Below are 15834 nucleotides of genomic sequence, written 5' to 3'. Positions count from 1 at the left end.
ATACCCTGAGTTTTGAAGTTCTTCGGATATTTTGTGAATGTAAGACGTAATATAGAGTACTGAACATTTGTAACCTGGAAAAAATTCAACCGATAAGAAAGCGATTGGCTAATTCGCAATTTTGATTTGAGATTTACAACATAGTGAAATATGAAATTTAGCCTTTGGAATTCCATCAGGGTGCCAAAAATGGGTCTTCAGTTTTCATCGATGATATGAAGACCAAGGCTTTGGCTATCATTGACTGTTTTGTAAAGACTCCGCACAAATAACCCTTTGATCGAAACCTCTTTTTAGTTGAACTTAAATTTATGTATCTCAGGGTCACCCTGAAGGTTGGGAATTTCTCAGGTCAGGTGACCGGCAGATACTTTTTTTTATGAAAGTATCATAACGTGCTAAAGAGATATTTACAAGAATCAAGAGCCATGCTCAAACTGATAAGTAAAAAGTTTAAGAAAAATATACAGCCCTTTTTCACTGGCATTGGAATAACTAAAAGCTAAAATTGTGCATTGATTTCTGCTGCGGAAAAGGTAAAGAACAATTTTTCTCACGGAATGTCGAGGTCGAAGAAGGTCTGAAGTTGGTCTTGCACGCGCAGCCGGAGTTTGCGGCTCCACATGAGGGTGCCTGCCACCGGCGGCACGTTCTTGTCCAGCCCTCGCGTCACGAGCTGGCCCTTGTGCGCCGCCACCAGACCCTTTAAATCAAAACTTTTGCATAAATGCCTGACGGGGTTGGATCGCGTGCAGATCAATTGCACACAAATTGAAAATAAGAACAGTTTCCCCATTGCATTGTTTGCAGCTTTCGTGTCGCAACACCCTTCAATTTTACAACTCTACCAAGCACCTCTGCAACAAAACGGCTGCGGCACACGCAGCCTTTTGTAAACCTTTCATTACAAAAACTGAACATCAAAATCAGCCTAAATCCATGCGTTTTGCTGAAGCTTTACAAGTTATTTGTAACTTCCAAGTCAATAACAAAAAACTTTTTAATTAAAGAACCGTTTTTTTAATTTTAAAATTAATCATTGCGCTGAGCAAGTCATTTCAGCCACAAAATCAATTTTCTCTCTATTTGACAGGGATTTAGAAGAAGTATAATCATATATTCATAGATAAGAATTTGTTTCAAACCCAATTGAGAGCTGGAAATGTTATAATCGATCTTTTTTTTAAAATAACCTTCCAATAAGTGCGTTAAAATTTTAAGATTTACTTCGCAAAGAAAAAGAAACGGACTGACCTCGACAGCGGCGAGTTCTGCGTCGAGCGAGTCGAGAAGTCGCTCGAGCTTGAGCGCGACCTCTGCCGTGACAAGGGGTCGCTCCAGCAGCGAGGCGCCTACATCGATGAACTGAAAGAGCAAGGGTCAGAGGTCAAGGGTCGTGGAGGAGGGGTGAAAGGACGGACTGACCTTGTAGATGGCGTGGGCGTCGTGGCACTCGTCGAGGGCGTGGCAGAAGAGGACGGCGAGGCGGCGCTCGAGGTCATCAACCCTTTTGCGGAAGACGAGCACGTGAGCGTCGAACGCCGGCTCGTCGGGCTCGAGGGGGTCCAGGGGGGCGTGTCTCAGCCCCCGCAGCAGCCCCTCAAAGCTGCGCAGCACGTGCGCCACCTTCAGGGTCAGCTGGCGGCCGTTGCTGCCCTCCAGCTCCACCCGCTCCAGCCGCCGGAACTCGATCGCCGTCCAGAAAACCTCCTTTCGATGCACACAAAACTCGTTAAAATCCTCCAACCTTTGAAATCCGTTTTTTTTTTAATTGACAGGGGAACTTGAAATATATTCAAGGAAAATGGTCATTGAGTTGTAAAATCCACTTCATGCAGTATTTACAAAACTAATCATTCAGATTTGAACTTCGTTGGGTCATTGTCATTATTCAAGTGAATTAGAAATTTAATTTAATATTTCCTGTGCCTTACCATATTTCAAAATTTACTCTACTCTTTGCAAAATAAGGTATAAGTATTTGCATAAATATCAAAACTTATTGCAGTAAAATTACAATCTAACTTTTTCTTACAGTTTTTCATAAAACTATTTGCAAGACAACGATAATATAACTGCAAAGCGTTTAAATTTAAGAACCTTGACAAAAATATAAATTTTAACATCCTATATTTCTCTAGCATTGTTGTTTCTCGTGTTACATTATGTTATTGAATAATTTTTGAGGGGTTGATTTAAGTAAAAAACTTCCAACGATTTATAATGAATTATAATAAAGTTGAGCATTTGTGCAAATTCAATTTAAATCAGTGCGCGAATTCAGGTTTTGAATGCTTGCTTCCGAGATTTTTCACCTAATTATAGAAATTAGTAAATAAAAAAATTAATGTCTGAATTCTTTTTGTCGCAATTAATATGCGCCTTCTGTTAGAAAACATTATCGTGAAATGTATGCACTTTAGCATGGATTAAAATTTAAAGAGACCTTGAGCAGCAGCAGCCGCTTCTTGAAGGCGTCGACCCTTGCGAAGACCATCGACGGCGACAACTCCCACTCAGGTTGGAAGTGCTTCTGCAGCTCGGGTTTGTGCGCCTCGATCAGCTTTCTGTTTGGCACAAGCAATGAAATTATTCATTTCGGCACGGTATAGGATAGATTATTAATTTTGAATTTAAAATAATTGATTATCTATGCAAATTTTTACCTCAAAATAATTGAAAAACAATAATTTTCTTAATTGTGAGGCGTGAAATAAAATTTGACAAAAAAGGGAAGCTCAAAATGATCAGAATGACCCATTCAAGATTTTTAGATGGTTATTTGAATTGTTTTTTTTTTTTTAATTTCGATAATTTTTTTATTAAACGGATTTCTAAGAAAAAAATAAATAATCTTAAATGATCTATATTTTCCTGGGATAATCGTTTTTGGCCAATTAACCAATTATAAAATTGGTTCATTCGATTAAAAATTACAAGATTCGCAAAGAGAATGTTTTGGGAGCAAAATAACGGTTCCTGCTGATGATCATTTCAATTTTAAATCAAATCTCTCATCTCGATCGGCCGAGATTTTGAAGCTTAATAATCTGCTATAGAAGTCAATCTAACTTTGAAATTTACAAGCAGCCGCAGACTGTGAAACTTACTTGTAATCATCGAGAATGGCAAGGACGTTATTGATGCGGATGTAAACATCCTCCACCTCGTCTTGGAACAGGGCGTTCGCGTCAATGTACGCTTTTGCCTGAGGGAAACAAAATCAGCCGATTGCAGATTACTTTTTAAAGAGCACTTCTTGAGAGATATTCTGAGGATCACAAAAGTAAATTACGCAGCAGACTCTCTAGCACGAAATAAAATACATTTTGAACTCGCAACGCCAAAATTAGTTTTGAGCCCTTCAAAGGGAGCAAAAAGCGTAAACCATCATGAAAACTTTATCATCTTGTTAATTTCAATACAAATATCTGAAGTTACGGTGCTTTAAGAAATATATTTCCCAAAGTTTAAATTGCTATTAGGAAAATTCCCAAATATGATATTTCAAACTAAAATTAAAGATTTCCCCAATAATAACGTTTGTTTCACTGTTCACTACAATTATGCAAATTAAGTCATTTTTTTTTCATTCAAATGAGAAAATCGACTTTGTGCCTCTAAATGTTATTAAAAATTGTTTTCCAAAGAAAATTGGACTCTTCAACAGATGAGGAACGTTTTTCAAGTCACTTTGAAATTAGTTTCAAAGAAGAGGCTTTAGAGTAAATACACGGGTGGAGTGAAATAATTTACCTGTTGGACGAGCAGGTTGGCGAGTTGCCGGAGGAGGGTGAGGAGGCGCGGTAGTTTGCGGACGTGGGGGCAGTGCGCCCACACGAGGCAGAGGAGGCGGACGAGGCACTTGAGGGGCCCCGCCGCCGCCTCCGGCAGCTCCGCGTTGCAAAACGCCTCCACGAACCTCTCAAGGGCGCCCAGGTTCGTTGCTATTGCCGTCGCCTCGCTCAGACCTTAATCAAAAGAATAATAGTTTTGCTTTAAAAATGCATTCTCTGCTTAAATTCTTTGAGCAGATGTCTGTCAATCCAAGTGAACTTTGGCAGGGTCAACCGATCATTACCAAATTTTACAGGGTGATAGACCATGTTAAGAGGTTTCCAAACATATATAGGTTTACCCCAATATCTCAAAATTTCCGGGTTTTACGGGCCATTCAAATTTGGATTTTGAAAATTTTTAAACGTCTGTATCTCGGCTTCCCGTGGTTGTAGAACAAAAAACTTGGGTGATTTGGAATCCTCTTGTTGCCCTCTACAACTTTGCTTTGAAGTGCAAAATAGTAGGTCACCGGTCAAGGTCACTTCTTCTAACACACATACTGATCAGGTCACAAAAGGTCATTGACCCTGGTGACCTGTGACCTTGAAATTATTTTTTATGGAAGTATGATACATCGTTGGAAAGAGGACATTAAGAGGGTCATTTTGGTACCCGGAATTTTGTAGTAGCTCAAATAGGAACGGAGTTTTTGCAGTTTTTAAAATTAAAAACTAAAAATATTAATTATGGATAACATTTAAACGTTAATAACTTCGTTACTCTTTGAGCTACTACAAAATTCCGGGTACCAAAATGACCCTCTTAATGTCCTCTTTCCAACGATGTATCATACTTCCATAAAAAATAATTTCAAGGTCACAGGTCACCAGGGTCAATGACCTTTTGTGACCTGATCAGTATGTGTGTTACATGGTTAGATAGCCCGTGCAAAAATAAACACTTTTTGTCATTGGAACAATTTACCTATCTCTAACACATAAAAAGTTACAGAGCTTCAAAGTTATTTTTCCACGTTCAGAGCTCGGAAAACCATGTTTTTTATTGGTTTTATTTTTTATTTAAAAAAACTATGAGGGGTCCCGTTTTTTTTATTCTCTTATATTACGTAAAATTATGCGATCTACAAAATGGCTATCTCAGAATTTTGAAAAAAGTGACGGCTCACCCTCATATTTGAGGTCAAAGGTCACGAGGTCACCAGAAGTGACCTTGACCGGTGACCTACTATTTTGCACTTCAAAGCAAAGTTGTAGAGGGCAACAAGAGGATTCCAAATCACCCAAGTTTTTTGTTCTACAACCACGGGAAGCCGAGATACAGACGTTTAAAAATTTTCAAAATCCAAATTTGAATGGCCCGTAAAACCCGGAAATTTTGAGATATTGGGGTAAACCTATATATGTTTGGAAACCTCTTAACATGGTCTATCACCCTGTAAAATTTGGTAATGATCGGTTGACCCTGCCAAAGTTCACTTGGATTGACAGACATCTGCTCCTTTATTTTTGGTAAAAATTTTAACTAAGAGATGAAAAATAACAAGAAGAACTAGAACGTTTATTGAAATCTCAAAATGATGTGCAGGTAATCTAGCTTTACGAAGCATTATTTCCTTCTTAATTAAAAAAAAGGGTGTAGATTCCTCAAGCCTTTACGCACAAGATTTTCAGGTAAAGCAAGGTGTCTGTAAGCCCCGTTTTATGAGTTCTTTTTACTCAAAGTTACTTCATTTCATCTCGCATATTTGCACCGCCGGAGGATTATTAAGCAGAGGACGTGATTTATGTGTGCAAATTTGAAATTAATCTTTACGATGTTCTGAAATTGGCTTACCTGTGATGAGGTTCTTGAAGGTGGCGGTGAAGGCGGCGTGGTAGGGGCTGTGGGCCGCGGCCAGGAACAGGGCCATGCGGTGCACCCGTTCGTCCTGCAGCTGCGCCACGATCACCTCCAGGTTGTGCTGCCGCGCGCGCCAAAACGCGATTTCGGCCGCAGGTCCAGGGTGCGGCGCCGCTCCCTTGGGCGTCGACGACTCCTGCTGCAGCACCGCCCCCACCTGCACCACCCACTTGGCCACCGTCGCCTCCACGGCTCCCTTCACGTTGTCGCCCGCCCCCTTCCTGAAAAATTCAATTTTACAAAATCTGTCAAAATAACTCGATGTAAATTTCCATTATTTGATAGACCCGTGAAATGCGTTGCGCAGAATAACATTTAATTGTTGGGCAAATATATGACGGCAGGTTTGAATTTTGCAAAAACAAAAGGCGGCTGCCGTTGGAGTATTTAAGTTAATGACTTTATTTATTAGTTTGAAAACCAATTATTTATAATGATCTCATTTTATAGAATCCACAACAATTCAATTAAGTTTGGAATGTCTGGAGAGATTCCAGACCCTTTTTTTAGGATTTTAGTTTCAATAAACTGTTGGACTTTTAATTTTTCTTCTAAATATTCATTTCGAAACGCAGCACAGGTCAACCGAATTTGCAGTAAAAAATTGCGCATCTTGATTCGGAAGAGAGGGAACTAAATACTTGATTCAATATTTTTACTATGCCATTCGACTCTCCGTCCACCGTTTTAACTCCCCTTCAAACTCGAATGCTCATACTACAAACCCAATACTTGGAATGATCAATTTGAAGTAACATTAGCATTTGAAAGGGCAACGACAATGCGCATTTCTCAGAGTTAATTGGTTTTGAAACAAATTTATCTGTTCTAATTTGAAATAATTTGGAAACATAACATTTTGAAATTAAACTTTTTTGATCAATTAGATGGGTGATCAATTTTTTTTAATTCACAGAAATATTCCTGAATTGAGCACGGTGAAAATTTTGAACTTACGCTTGGAGGTCAGGGGCGTCGAGGACGTGCGGCATCGGCAGCAGCGTCTCGCCGCGCGCCTCGCTCAGCGTCTGCTGTACGCAGTCGCGCAACGCGTACGCGCTCGCGGTCACATCCGCGGCCACGCCCCCGGGCCACCCCTGCTGGTTCCACGGCGACGCCAGCAAACTCACCAACACCTGCGCATCATTAATAAGCAAATCAAAACTCGCACAAATTCAACCATTGTTGCCGGCTAAACAGTGAAATTCATAATAGGCAATTTCGAAAATTCACAAATTTTATCAAAAATTTTGAAACATTCTCCTTGGTGACTAGCGATTTTCAATTGAAGAAAAAAAATTATGAAGGCAAACAGAAACTAGATTTGTTTCTGTAGTCAAAGGTTTTTGTTAAACCAGATATGGCAAAAAACAACTAAAATCCAGAATTATTCAATTTGTTGTTTGATGCAGTTTGATGCAGGCCGTGGAAGGGTTGGAGTTATGCAACTTGCGCAACGCGGTTTACATTCACTAGTCCCTAGGGGCCGAAATCTTGATTCATTAGCCAGTTTGCTTTGCTCAAATTCCAAAAAGACACAGCTTTTTTTCCTTATTTCTGAAAATTTTAGAATTCTTTTGCACTAAAAAGGACGTATCAAATACGCCTCTAATATAAAATATGTAAAACTCAAACCATTTGAGACGAGAGAGCAGCAGGGAACTTGGGCCATGGAAGGTTGTTCATAAAGCGGTAAAACACCTTATTTCATTCAACCTCCCACCAAAAGTTAAAAATTTAATACTTCACCCACATTTCTTGGAGGTTTTATCCAGTGAAGATCGATCATTTACTAGAAATGCAGGCAAACAATTTTCCCGCCTTTTAAATAAAGGTTTGCAAAAAGCTTAAGTCTCAAAAATGATCATGGAACGATTTCCTGGTCATCAATAAGTGTTCCAAAAGCTATTTTTGTTGGTTCGAATACTATGAATTACCGTGTCAACGAGGACGTCAAGTTGGTGGGCGGGTCGGGTGGCAAGGTCACCGGCTGCAAGGGTGTGCGCGAGGTTTTGCAGGGTGGCCCTCTGGCGGAGGCGGCGCACGAAGAAGACGGCCTTGCTCTTGAGGTGGACGGGGAAGCCGAGGTGCACGACCAGCTGCATCAGCTGGTTCAGGCACACCACCATCACCCTTTGCTCAGGGTCGTCGAGGAAGCCGGCGGTCATGAGCCGGAAGTTGTCCTCGTTGCCCGTCAGCTTGGCCCACTTCTCCGCCTTGAGGCGCAGCGAGCGCACCGCGAACCTCCCCACCACCTCCAGCCGCGCGTCCTCCAAAACCTTCTTTTCCGACCCCTCCATCCCCTGGCTCCCTTCACTGAAATCCAAAAGCGGCACATTTTAAAAATTCTAGGAAAACATTGGTAATTTTTAGGCAAAATGTGTGAAAAATATAGCTGTTGAAAAGTCGAAGCGTCCCTGCAAGACATGAACCTAATTTTGCTAAAGATGCATTTCATATAAGGACGCATGAAAACTGCAGATCGAAAAATGACATGGGTCGATAATTTTTCTATGATAACCACTTGCCCATAGGTCACCCTCATGAGGATAAATAAATTCCCAATTTTTTTTTCGATTTTTAAAAATTATTTTCGAAAAACTCAAAAATCGAGTTTTTAGTTTTTCTGTTAGTGATATTAACTTCAAACTTTCTTTAATTGACTAATTTAGCGACGCCCGACAACTCTTCAATAGTGACCACACGTGTAGGAACACGTTCGTCAAGGTCACTTTCAGCTAAATTTTCAAAATGAACATCCCCCTTCGATTTTTTTGGTGGTATAGGAAAAAATGTAGTCGGGCGTCGCAAAATTAGTCTAGGAAAGTTATTTTGAAGTTCATGTCACCAACAGAAAAATTAAAAACTTGAATGTATTAGAGTTTTTCGAAAATAATTTTTAAAAAATTTTTGGGAATTTTTTTAACCTCATGGGGGTGGCCTATGGGCAAGTGGTAATCATAGAAAAAATTATTGAATCGTGTCATTTCGATTTGCAGTTTTCATGCGTCGTCCCTATATGAAATTCATCGATATCCTATTTTATCCTGGGCCAGAGGATCGCCCTGAGCAATGCTCTGCAAAAATCTCATCGGCTTTGATCATATTTATTCATGCGTAAGATAACTCTTTTAATATTAAAAATTTGTTTTACTGCATTTTGAACGTTTTTGAAGCATGACAAGTGAGGAAAATACCAAAAATTGAAAAGAATTGACAGAAACCAGCGATTTTAATAAACTTATTCTCTGGAAAAAAAATCATCTCCTTGAATTAATAATTACTTTCAATTTCAACTTATTGAAGGAATGATACATTTATAGTTTTAGAATGACAAAAATAGAAACTGCGTTCAATTTGTTGTCATGTTAAGAACAATCCAATGAATACACAGAAATCCGTTAGGTACGCATCATGTCCAGTTGCTATACTTCTACAATACACTCAATTGCTATAAATCATGTCTCGCGGCCTAAATTGCCAATTTATCGGTCATACTTTTGACACCTCACAGCTCGACCCTCGCCGGCCGCGCTTATAAAGCATATGTTATATGCATCCAGATGCCTTTCCCTTCCCTCTTTACAAAAACAATAGTTTTTACAAACAGGCATAACAATCCCCCTCATAAAACTCATGTTGAACACGCATACAGTATATTTAAAAAGTATCGCAAGTTTATGGCAAAGTATAACAGAAGCATCGCAACAGAAATACACGATGCGTACCCAAAATTTTCTGTATCAACTACTTTTGGACAAGGATGGGACGTGATTTCAAAATGTTGTGATCTATTGCGATCAAATTTTTGACCAAAAAACACAATTTGAAAGATTTTTTTTACTAATTGGTTTTTTTGAACCATAAAAATATACTTATTCCTAAGAAACTCCTTTTTTTAAAGAATATTTCTCTCATCAAATGATCAGTCATATTGACAGTTTATCCTCCAGATTTACCATTTAATTCTCCCAGATTAAGCGCATTAAGAGCTGCTTTCTGTGGTCGCAAAAAAAATCTCAAGCGATCGACTTCCTTTTACGATTGTGATCATCTTTTCAAAAAAAATGGTTTGCTCGAGATCGCGAAACATTCGCAGATCGTTTTTGCGGTTTCGTCTATCCTTAATTGCTTTTGAATTTTTGCCTAATTCGTTTGTTCTAAAATCATATTTGCCATTTTCTCTCAAGACATCAAGAAATCTCCCCAAAATTTTTCATCTACAAAAATCAACAAAAGCCTCAACTGGCTCAGGCTTAATTAGTCCGCCTTGCAATTTGAATCCAGTTTACCCTTTAAAAATCCCCACAATGCTCCTAAATTTTGTTTTCTTTTACAAAAATTCAATTTGCTTCTCAGTTTAATTGCTCAAATAATTACATTATTCAGGTACAGAAATTTGTTGCAAGCCTTCTTTAATTTACTTTTTACGTACGCATGGCTCTTCTTAACTTTTCCAGGATCTTATTATTTGAATAGTTATAAAACTTTGTGAAATGCAGACGTTTAAATTTTTAAACAATACTTCATAGTGCTTTCATAGCTTTTAAGTTTCACGCACAATAAGCTCTCAACGACAAGTATAGCGACGCGTAATATGCAAGAACTTTAATTATCTGTTCACTGTGCAGCATATAGTTTTGTAGATCAATTATAATTTCTTTATAATAATTATTTTGCAATTCTTTTAAATTCACCAAAAAAAGGAAAAATTCTTGGCAGCCCCATTTCAGGGGCAAGGTCGACTCATCAGAAAATTTTGATAGTCGCCGAGCGTTTTGAATCGGTGCAACTTTACTTGCACCCAATCAGAGCTCAAACAACAATAATTAAAACTTATACATTGTTGATAATGAGCGCACATTGTTTAGGGGGTACAAAAAATAATTTTCAAAACTTTAAGGGAAAATGATATTCAAGGTGATTAGTGGTTCCCAGATTTTGTCATTAAAATCTAACTTAATCCCTGTGCTGATTATATTGATTATCTTCAAATTTGAATTAAAGTGTGTCTCAATTTTAAAGAGGGAAAATTAATTTCACAAACCTTTTGGGTGGATTTTGCGAGCGGCCGAAGTCAGCGTTGAATCGATCTCAAGAATGAGAGTGCAATTGAAACATTTGGTAAGGCGAGAGTGTGAGCGGCGGGCAGTTGCCATGGAGTTGCTTGAGGGTCTGTTAGCGACCTCTGCCCCCTTGGTCGGGCCCCTCAATTCAAACGACCCGTCGCACGTGTGCCAGAATTCGCACCCCCACCAGCATTCGTGACCAGACACTTTTTCACTCGCTCCAAAGAGGCAGTTCACTTCTCTTCGGCACATCAATCGATTAAACTGCAAACAACAAATGTCAAATCAAGATAACAACACAAACCAACTTTCTTTCATTATACTTCACTATTCTCTAGAAAAATAACAATTTTAGCACCAATGATTATCTCACCTATTTAGGTAAAAAATTAAAATTACCATCTATAAAAAAAATATTGCACGAATAAAATGAAAATAAAATGAAACCTAGGGCGTAAAGCGTGAATGAAACTATTATAAAATTCTAGATTTTTGCTACTAAATGAAATATAGAGCAAAATTTGTAAAAATATAAAACGGTTGATTGAATAATCAGGCAGCTTGCAGCAATTTTTAGTCTCAGCTGTCGTTGCAGGAAGATGGGCCCTCGGAATTGAGTCGGCATTGTGCAAGTTATTTAATAATTCAATGAAATCCTTATAATATAGTTTTAATATGAACACATCTCAAATAATACTTGTCTCTTATCTTGCCACATTGTCCGCCTTAAAAAATTTTAAAATTGGATTCGGTAATCATTATTGAGCTTTTTTAAACATTTCTATACAGTCTGGGTTAGAAAAATTTATGCACAGGAAATTTAACTGTCGAATTTAATGAATGAGATTTTTGAATTACCATCATGCAGAGACCCTTTGCGAACAGGATAACGGCGCCACTGGCCGGGAACAATTTGGATGGGACCAGCTGGGACCCTCACAGAATGATGTATTGTGTGCGTCATTTGCCCGCCCGCTGCGCATGTTCACACCTGTGACAAAATGATTAGTGAAAGTGAACGAAGACAAAACTAGTCAGTCGAGTCTCACTGAGCTGCGGATGGTGTCTTTTGATCTGGGAAGTTTTATGATCAAAATTTTGTTGCTCGCGGCAGACGCCATTTAATTGTCCACATCAATTTCCCTTGTTTTTAAACAAATTATTTTTCAATAATTGAAATCCAACAATGTGATTTTTATAGTTAGAAGGGTAACGAAAAAAGTAATACATAATTCTCAAAATGTCTCGAAGCAAATCAGGCAGAATTTCCAACAGATGAGTTGCAGTTATTTAAAGACGCTAATATTAATGCACCATCGGATGGGCAATGCAATTTGGAGTCGATTGGTGCTAATTTCGGCCCGATCCGACGTCAGCTTCATGCCGAAAGACGCTCCGAAAGTTTTATCGCGAGACGCTACTTTTTCGATAATCGATTGTTGGGCGGGCAGCGCTGCCCATTTACACACCCCCCTTCGCGAGCGGGTTGCGATTGAAAATTTTTAAATAAGGTTTTCAGGCAAAATAAAGCATGTCTCGCGGCCAAATGCTTGTTATTATCAAGTTGGATTGTTTAAAATACATTTTTTACGCGGCCTACAAGGTTAGCAAGTTTGAAGAAGGAAAATATTGCCCCGAAATGTGAGGAAACTGGCGCCGGCGAGCCGGGTGTGAGCAAATATTAGGTCGTGGGGGCGAAATAAGACTTAAACCCAACCAATTTAACCATACCTGAGCTAGGATATTAAATTTCTCAAGTAGCTAGGTCATCCCCGGGCCTGAAAAGTCCTCCGTGGAAGGAAAATCTTCGACATAAGCGAGGCGACTCGGGCGGCGGGTCCATCTTGGCCATTTTGGCCTTGGCGTGTTGATTGTGGATTGTGATTTGCAACGCGATTGACACGAGCGCCGCCAGATGGAGAAAAAGCGGCGGGAACCAAAGTAAAAGAAAATTCTAATTAACATATTAATTATAATAAAGCATTGTCACGAATTATTTTTTTATCAACAATTAAGAAAATAAATTAGCAATTTTTTGATATTTTATAATTTAAAATCGAGTCACGGGTTTAGAAGAATCATAAGGGTTTGCTAATCCTGCTGCCATATAAAAATTAATTATTTTAGAGGAAATTATTAAATTACAAAGTTGTTGGCAAAGAGCTATTCTTTCATAATGTTCATTATGACATTTTTGTATCTTGGTTTTTTCTCTACAAAAAAACGCTTTAAAATTTAAATCTGAAAATTTCTCCTTCAAAAAAATTTTTTGGAATTTTTTTGAGATAGCCAATCGATTCTTCGTTTAATTTTGACCCTAAAAATCAATTTGCGATAAAAAGTTCACAGCCGTTTGAGAATTACACTCTTAAGTAATGTATCAAGTCAGTGGCTTGATTTGGCGCATCAGTACATTTTGAAAAATCCTATCTCTCATGAATGCGGCTAAATATTTTTTAATAAAAATTGATTCTTACAGTAAAAATTAAACGAAGAATCGAATGGCTATCTCAAAAAAATTCCAAAAAATTTTTTTGAAGGAGAAATTTTCAGATTTAAATTTTAAAGCGTTTTTTTGTAGAGAAAAAACCAAGATACAAAAATGTCATAATGAACATTATGAAAGAATAGCTCTTTGCCAACAACTTTGTAATTTAATAATTTCCTCTAAAATAATTAATTTTTATATGGCAGCAGGATTAGCAAACCCTTATGATTCTTCTAAACCCGTGACTCGATTTTAAATTATAAAATATCAAAAAATTGCTAATTTATTTTCTTAATTGTTGATAAAAAAATAATTCGTGACAATGCTTTATTATAATTAATATGTTAATTAGAATTTTCTTTTACTTTGGTTCCCGCCGCTTTTTCTCCATCTGGCGGCGCTCGTGTCAATCGCGTTGCAAATCACAATCAACACACAATCTTGGAAAACACCCAATCAAAAACCACGACGAGGGTTGTTGTTGTTGTTTGGTAAGGTCTTAATTCCCGTTTTTTTCTCAAATTCTTTTGCTCCTTAGCCCCTGACGATGTCCGGAAAAGAAGCTAAAGAATCCAAACCAGGATGTAAAATGAAGGAAGGTGAAATAAAAGTGGATTGTGACATTAAAAACCGAAAGCGCCATGAAACGGCAGAGCTACTGCTAAGTCCACATCTTGGAGAAAATGGAGGCGATCAATTTGATGATGATGAGCAGTTTACTCTGCACACTAATAAGCGTAGAAGGAGCTCCACTTCACAGACAGCAAAAAATTCTCAAATGATTGAAGCCTTTGACAAAGTTCAAAAAGAGATTCTTCCAGGTATCTATCTCCAGTCTAATACCTTACAGCGTCTCCAGGATGTCTCAGTAGCTAAAAAATTACATGAGCACAAACTCAAATTTCATAAAGTAATCTCTAAAGGTAGAAGCAAAATACTGATTCTGTTTGAGACTGATGAAGATGCGATTAAGCTACTGCACAACTCAGAATTATTAGTACAAATTGATTGCAAAGCAGAAAAATATAGGCGCAGTGAGTTTGTAAAAGGTATAATTAGAGGTGTAGATGACACTATCCCTGAACATGAAATTAAGGAGGAAATTCAAAGAAATTGTACCCCTGAAGTAGTAAAAGTCAAGCGACTAACCAGAAGAATAGAAGGAATCTCTGAAAATAAGTTGGTTCCTACTACATCAATTGTTATTAGTTTTGCTGGCAAAACTCTCCCAAGCACAGTATCCATCTACAGTGTTCGAAGAAGAGTAGAACTTTTTGAAGAAAAGCCTCTTGTATGCTATAACTGTCAGCAATTTCATCACATTGCTAAGCAGTGTAAATCGGCAAAACCTACCTGTGGTTGTTGTGCGCTACAGCATAATACTCGAGACTGTCCTGTAGACAAAAAGATTGTTCCACCTGTTTGTGCTAACTGCCAAGGAGATCATGTTCCCCATTCAACAAAATGTCCAGTAATGCAACATAAGCACCTACTCAAGTTTAAATCCACCCTGCAAAATACTCAATTTCTAAGACCTAATAAACTTCAGTCCTCACAAATGTTCCCAGCTTTGCGCACTGTTAGGGGTGAAGGTAGTAAGAGTAAGGCTCAAGATTTCGAGGCGGACCATTTGGAACTTAAGCCAAACATCCTACCACCTGCAGTGCAAAAAGCAAGAATTAAAAAGTTTAGTGAAATTGTAGCTGCTCCTCATCTAACTGATAAAGATAAATTGAAAAACAGACAAGAAAAATTTATAAGCTCCCTGCCTAAAAAGCAAAAAGGTAGTATAACTTCAGTAAATAAACCTCAAGAACGTGCTGGGCAAAACCTGAAGTCAGAAGATAAGAAGAGCCAAGATAATATAGAAGTAAAAATGCAAATCGACCTGGAACAAATGGCACCAGAAAAATTGTTAGAAATGTGTTCTAAAGTTATTAGTAACAAAACAGCCTTGACCATGTTAGTGTTCATGTTTCAATTGATAATGAACCTTACTACAGTGAAGAAAAATCAAGCTGAGCTAACCGATGTACAGATGCTGCAAGAGCAATTGCTAAATGGATGGAAACAAATCTTAGATAGCAAAACAGTTATATCAATACCTAGTGAGAAAGATTCAATGGAAACTGAGGAGGCAGCCAGCGAAGAAAGAATTTCATGATGGAACGCACCGAAAAATCAATATTACAATGGAATGCAAGAAGTATTAAAGCAAATCAACTAGCCCTGGAACACTATGTGCAACAAAATTCTAATATTCAAATCATTGCCCTAACTGAAACTCACCTTCAAAATGGTGAAAATTTTAAATTTTTAGACTTCGTGTCCTACAGATCAGACAGATCAACCAGCAGAGGAGCAGGTGCAGCTATTCTATTAAAAAGCAATATACAAGCACATCAAATTCACTTGCATACCGAACTTGAAGCAGTAGCAGTAAAATTGAAGATTAATGGCAATCTCATAGTCCTAGTGAGTCTATATGCCCCACCTAATATAGGTATTAATAAAGAAATTGAAGATTTGCTGGAACAAATCCCTCATCCTGCAATCATATGTGGTGATTTTAATGCC

The 15834-nt window shown here is 38.1% G+C and overlaps 1 protein-coding gene across 9 annotated transcripts in view; it reads right to left on the bottom strand.

Annotated features, from left to right (window-relative positions):
- Nucleotides 1-12633, bottom strand: part of LOC132196126 (dynein beta chain, ciliary-like) — a 55894-nt gene extending 43261 nt beyond the window's left edge. For 6 of the 9 annotated variants that reach the window (XM_059618555.1, XM_059618558.1, XM_059618563.1 and 3 more), the window contains exons 1-12: nt 12501-12627; nt 11628-11760; nt 10748-11033; nt 7638-8016; nt 6658-6836; nt 5635-5921; nt 3757-3971; nt 3111-3208; nt 2447-2567; nt 1426-1710; nt 1255-1365; nt 558-703 (exon numbers count right to left, since the gene is read on the bottom strand). In XM_059618555.1, the coding sequence (XP_059474538.1) occupies nt 558-703; nt 1255-1365; nt 1426-1710; nt 2447-2567; nt 3111-3208; nt 3757-3971; nt 5635-5921; nt 6658-6836; nt 7638-8000 (1805 nt within the window). In that variant the 5' untranslated portion in view covers nt 8001-8016; nt 10748-11033; nt 11628-11760; nt 12501-12627. Of the gene's footprint in view, nt 1-557; nt 704-1254; nt 1366-1425; nt 1711-2446; nt 2568-3110; nt 3209-3756; nt 3972-5634; nt 5922-6657; nt 6837-7637; nt 8017-10747; nt 11034-11627; nt 11761-11818; nt 11913-11997; nt 12200-12500 lie in introns of those variants that run through there. The other 3 variants (XM_059618556.1, XM_059618557.1, XM_059618564.1) reach the window with 3 other exon arrangements.
- Nucleotides 12634-15834: the final 3201 nt, after the last annotated feature.

The sequence above is a fragment of the Neocloeon triangulifer genome, unplaced genomic scaffold, assembly GCF_031216515.1.
Source record: "Neocloeon triangulifer isolate White Clay Creek 2 clone unplaced genomic scaffold, ASM3121651v1 ptg000011l, whole genome shotgun sequence".
Taxonomy (NCBI): Eukaryota; Metazoa; Arthropoda; class Insecta; order Ephemeroptera; family Baetidae; genus Neocloeon; species Neocloeon triangulifer.
The sequence above is the reverse complement of the archived record's forward strand: the minus strand, read 5'-3'. Positions and strand labels throughout refer to the sequence as shown.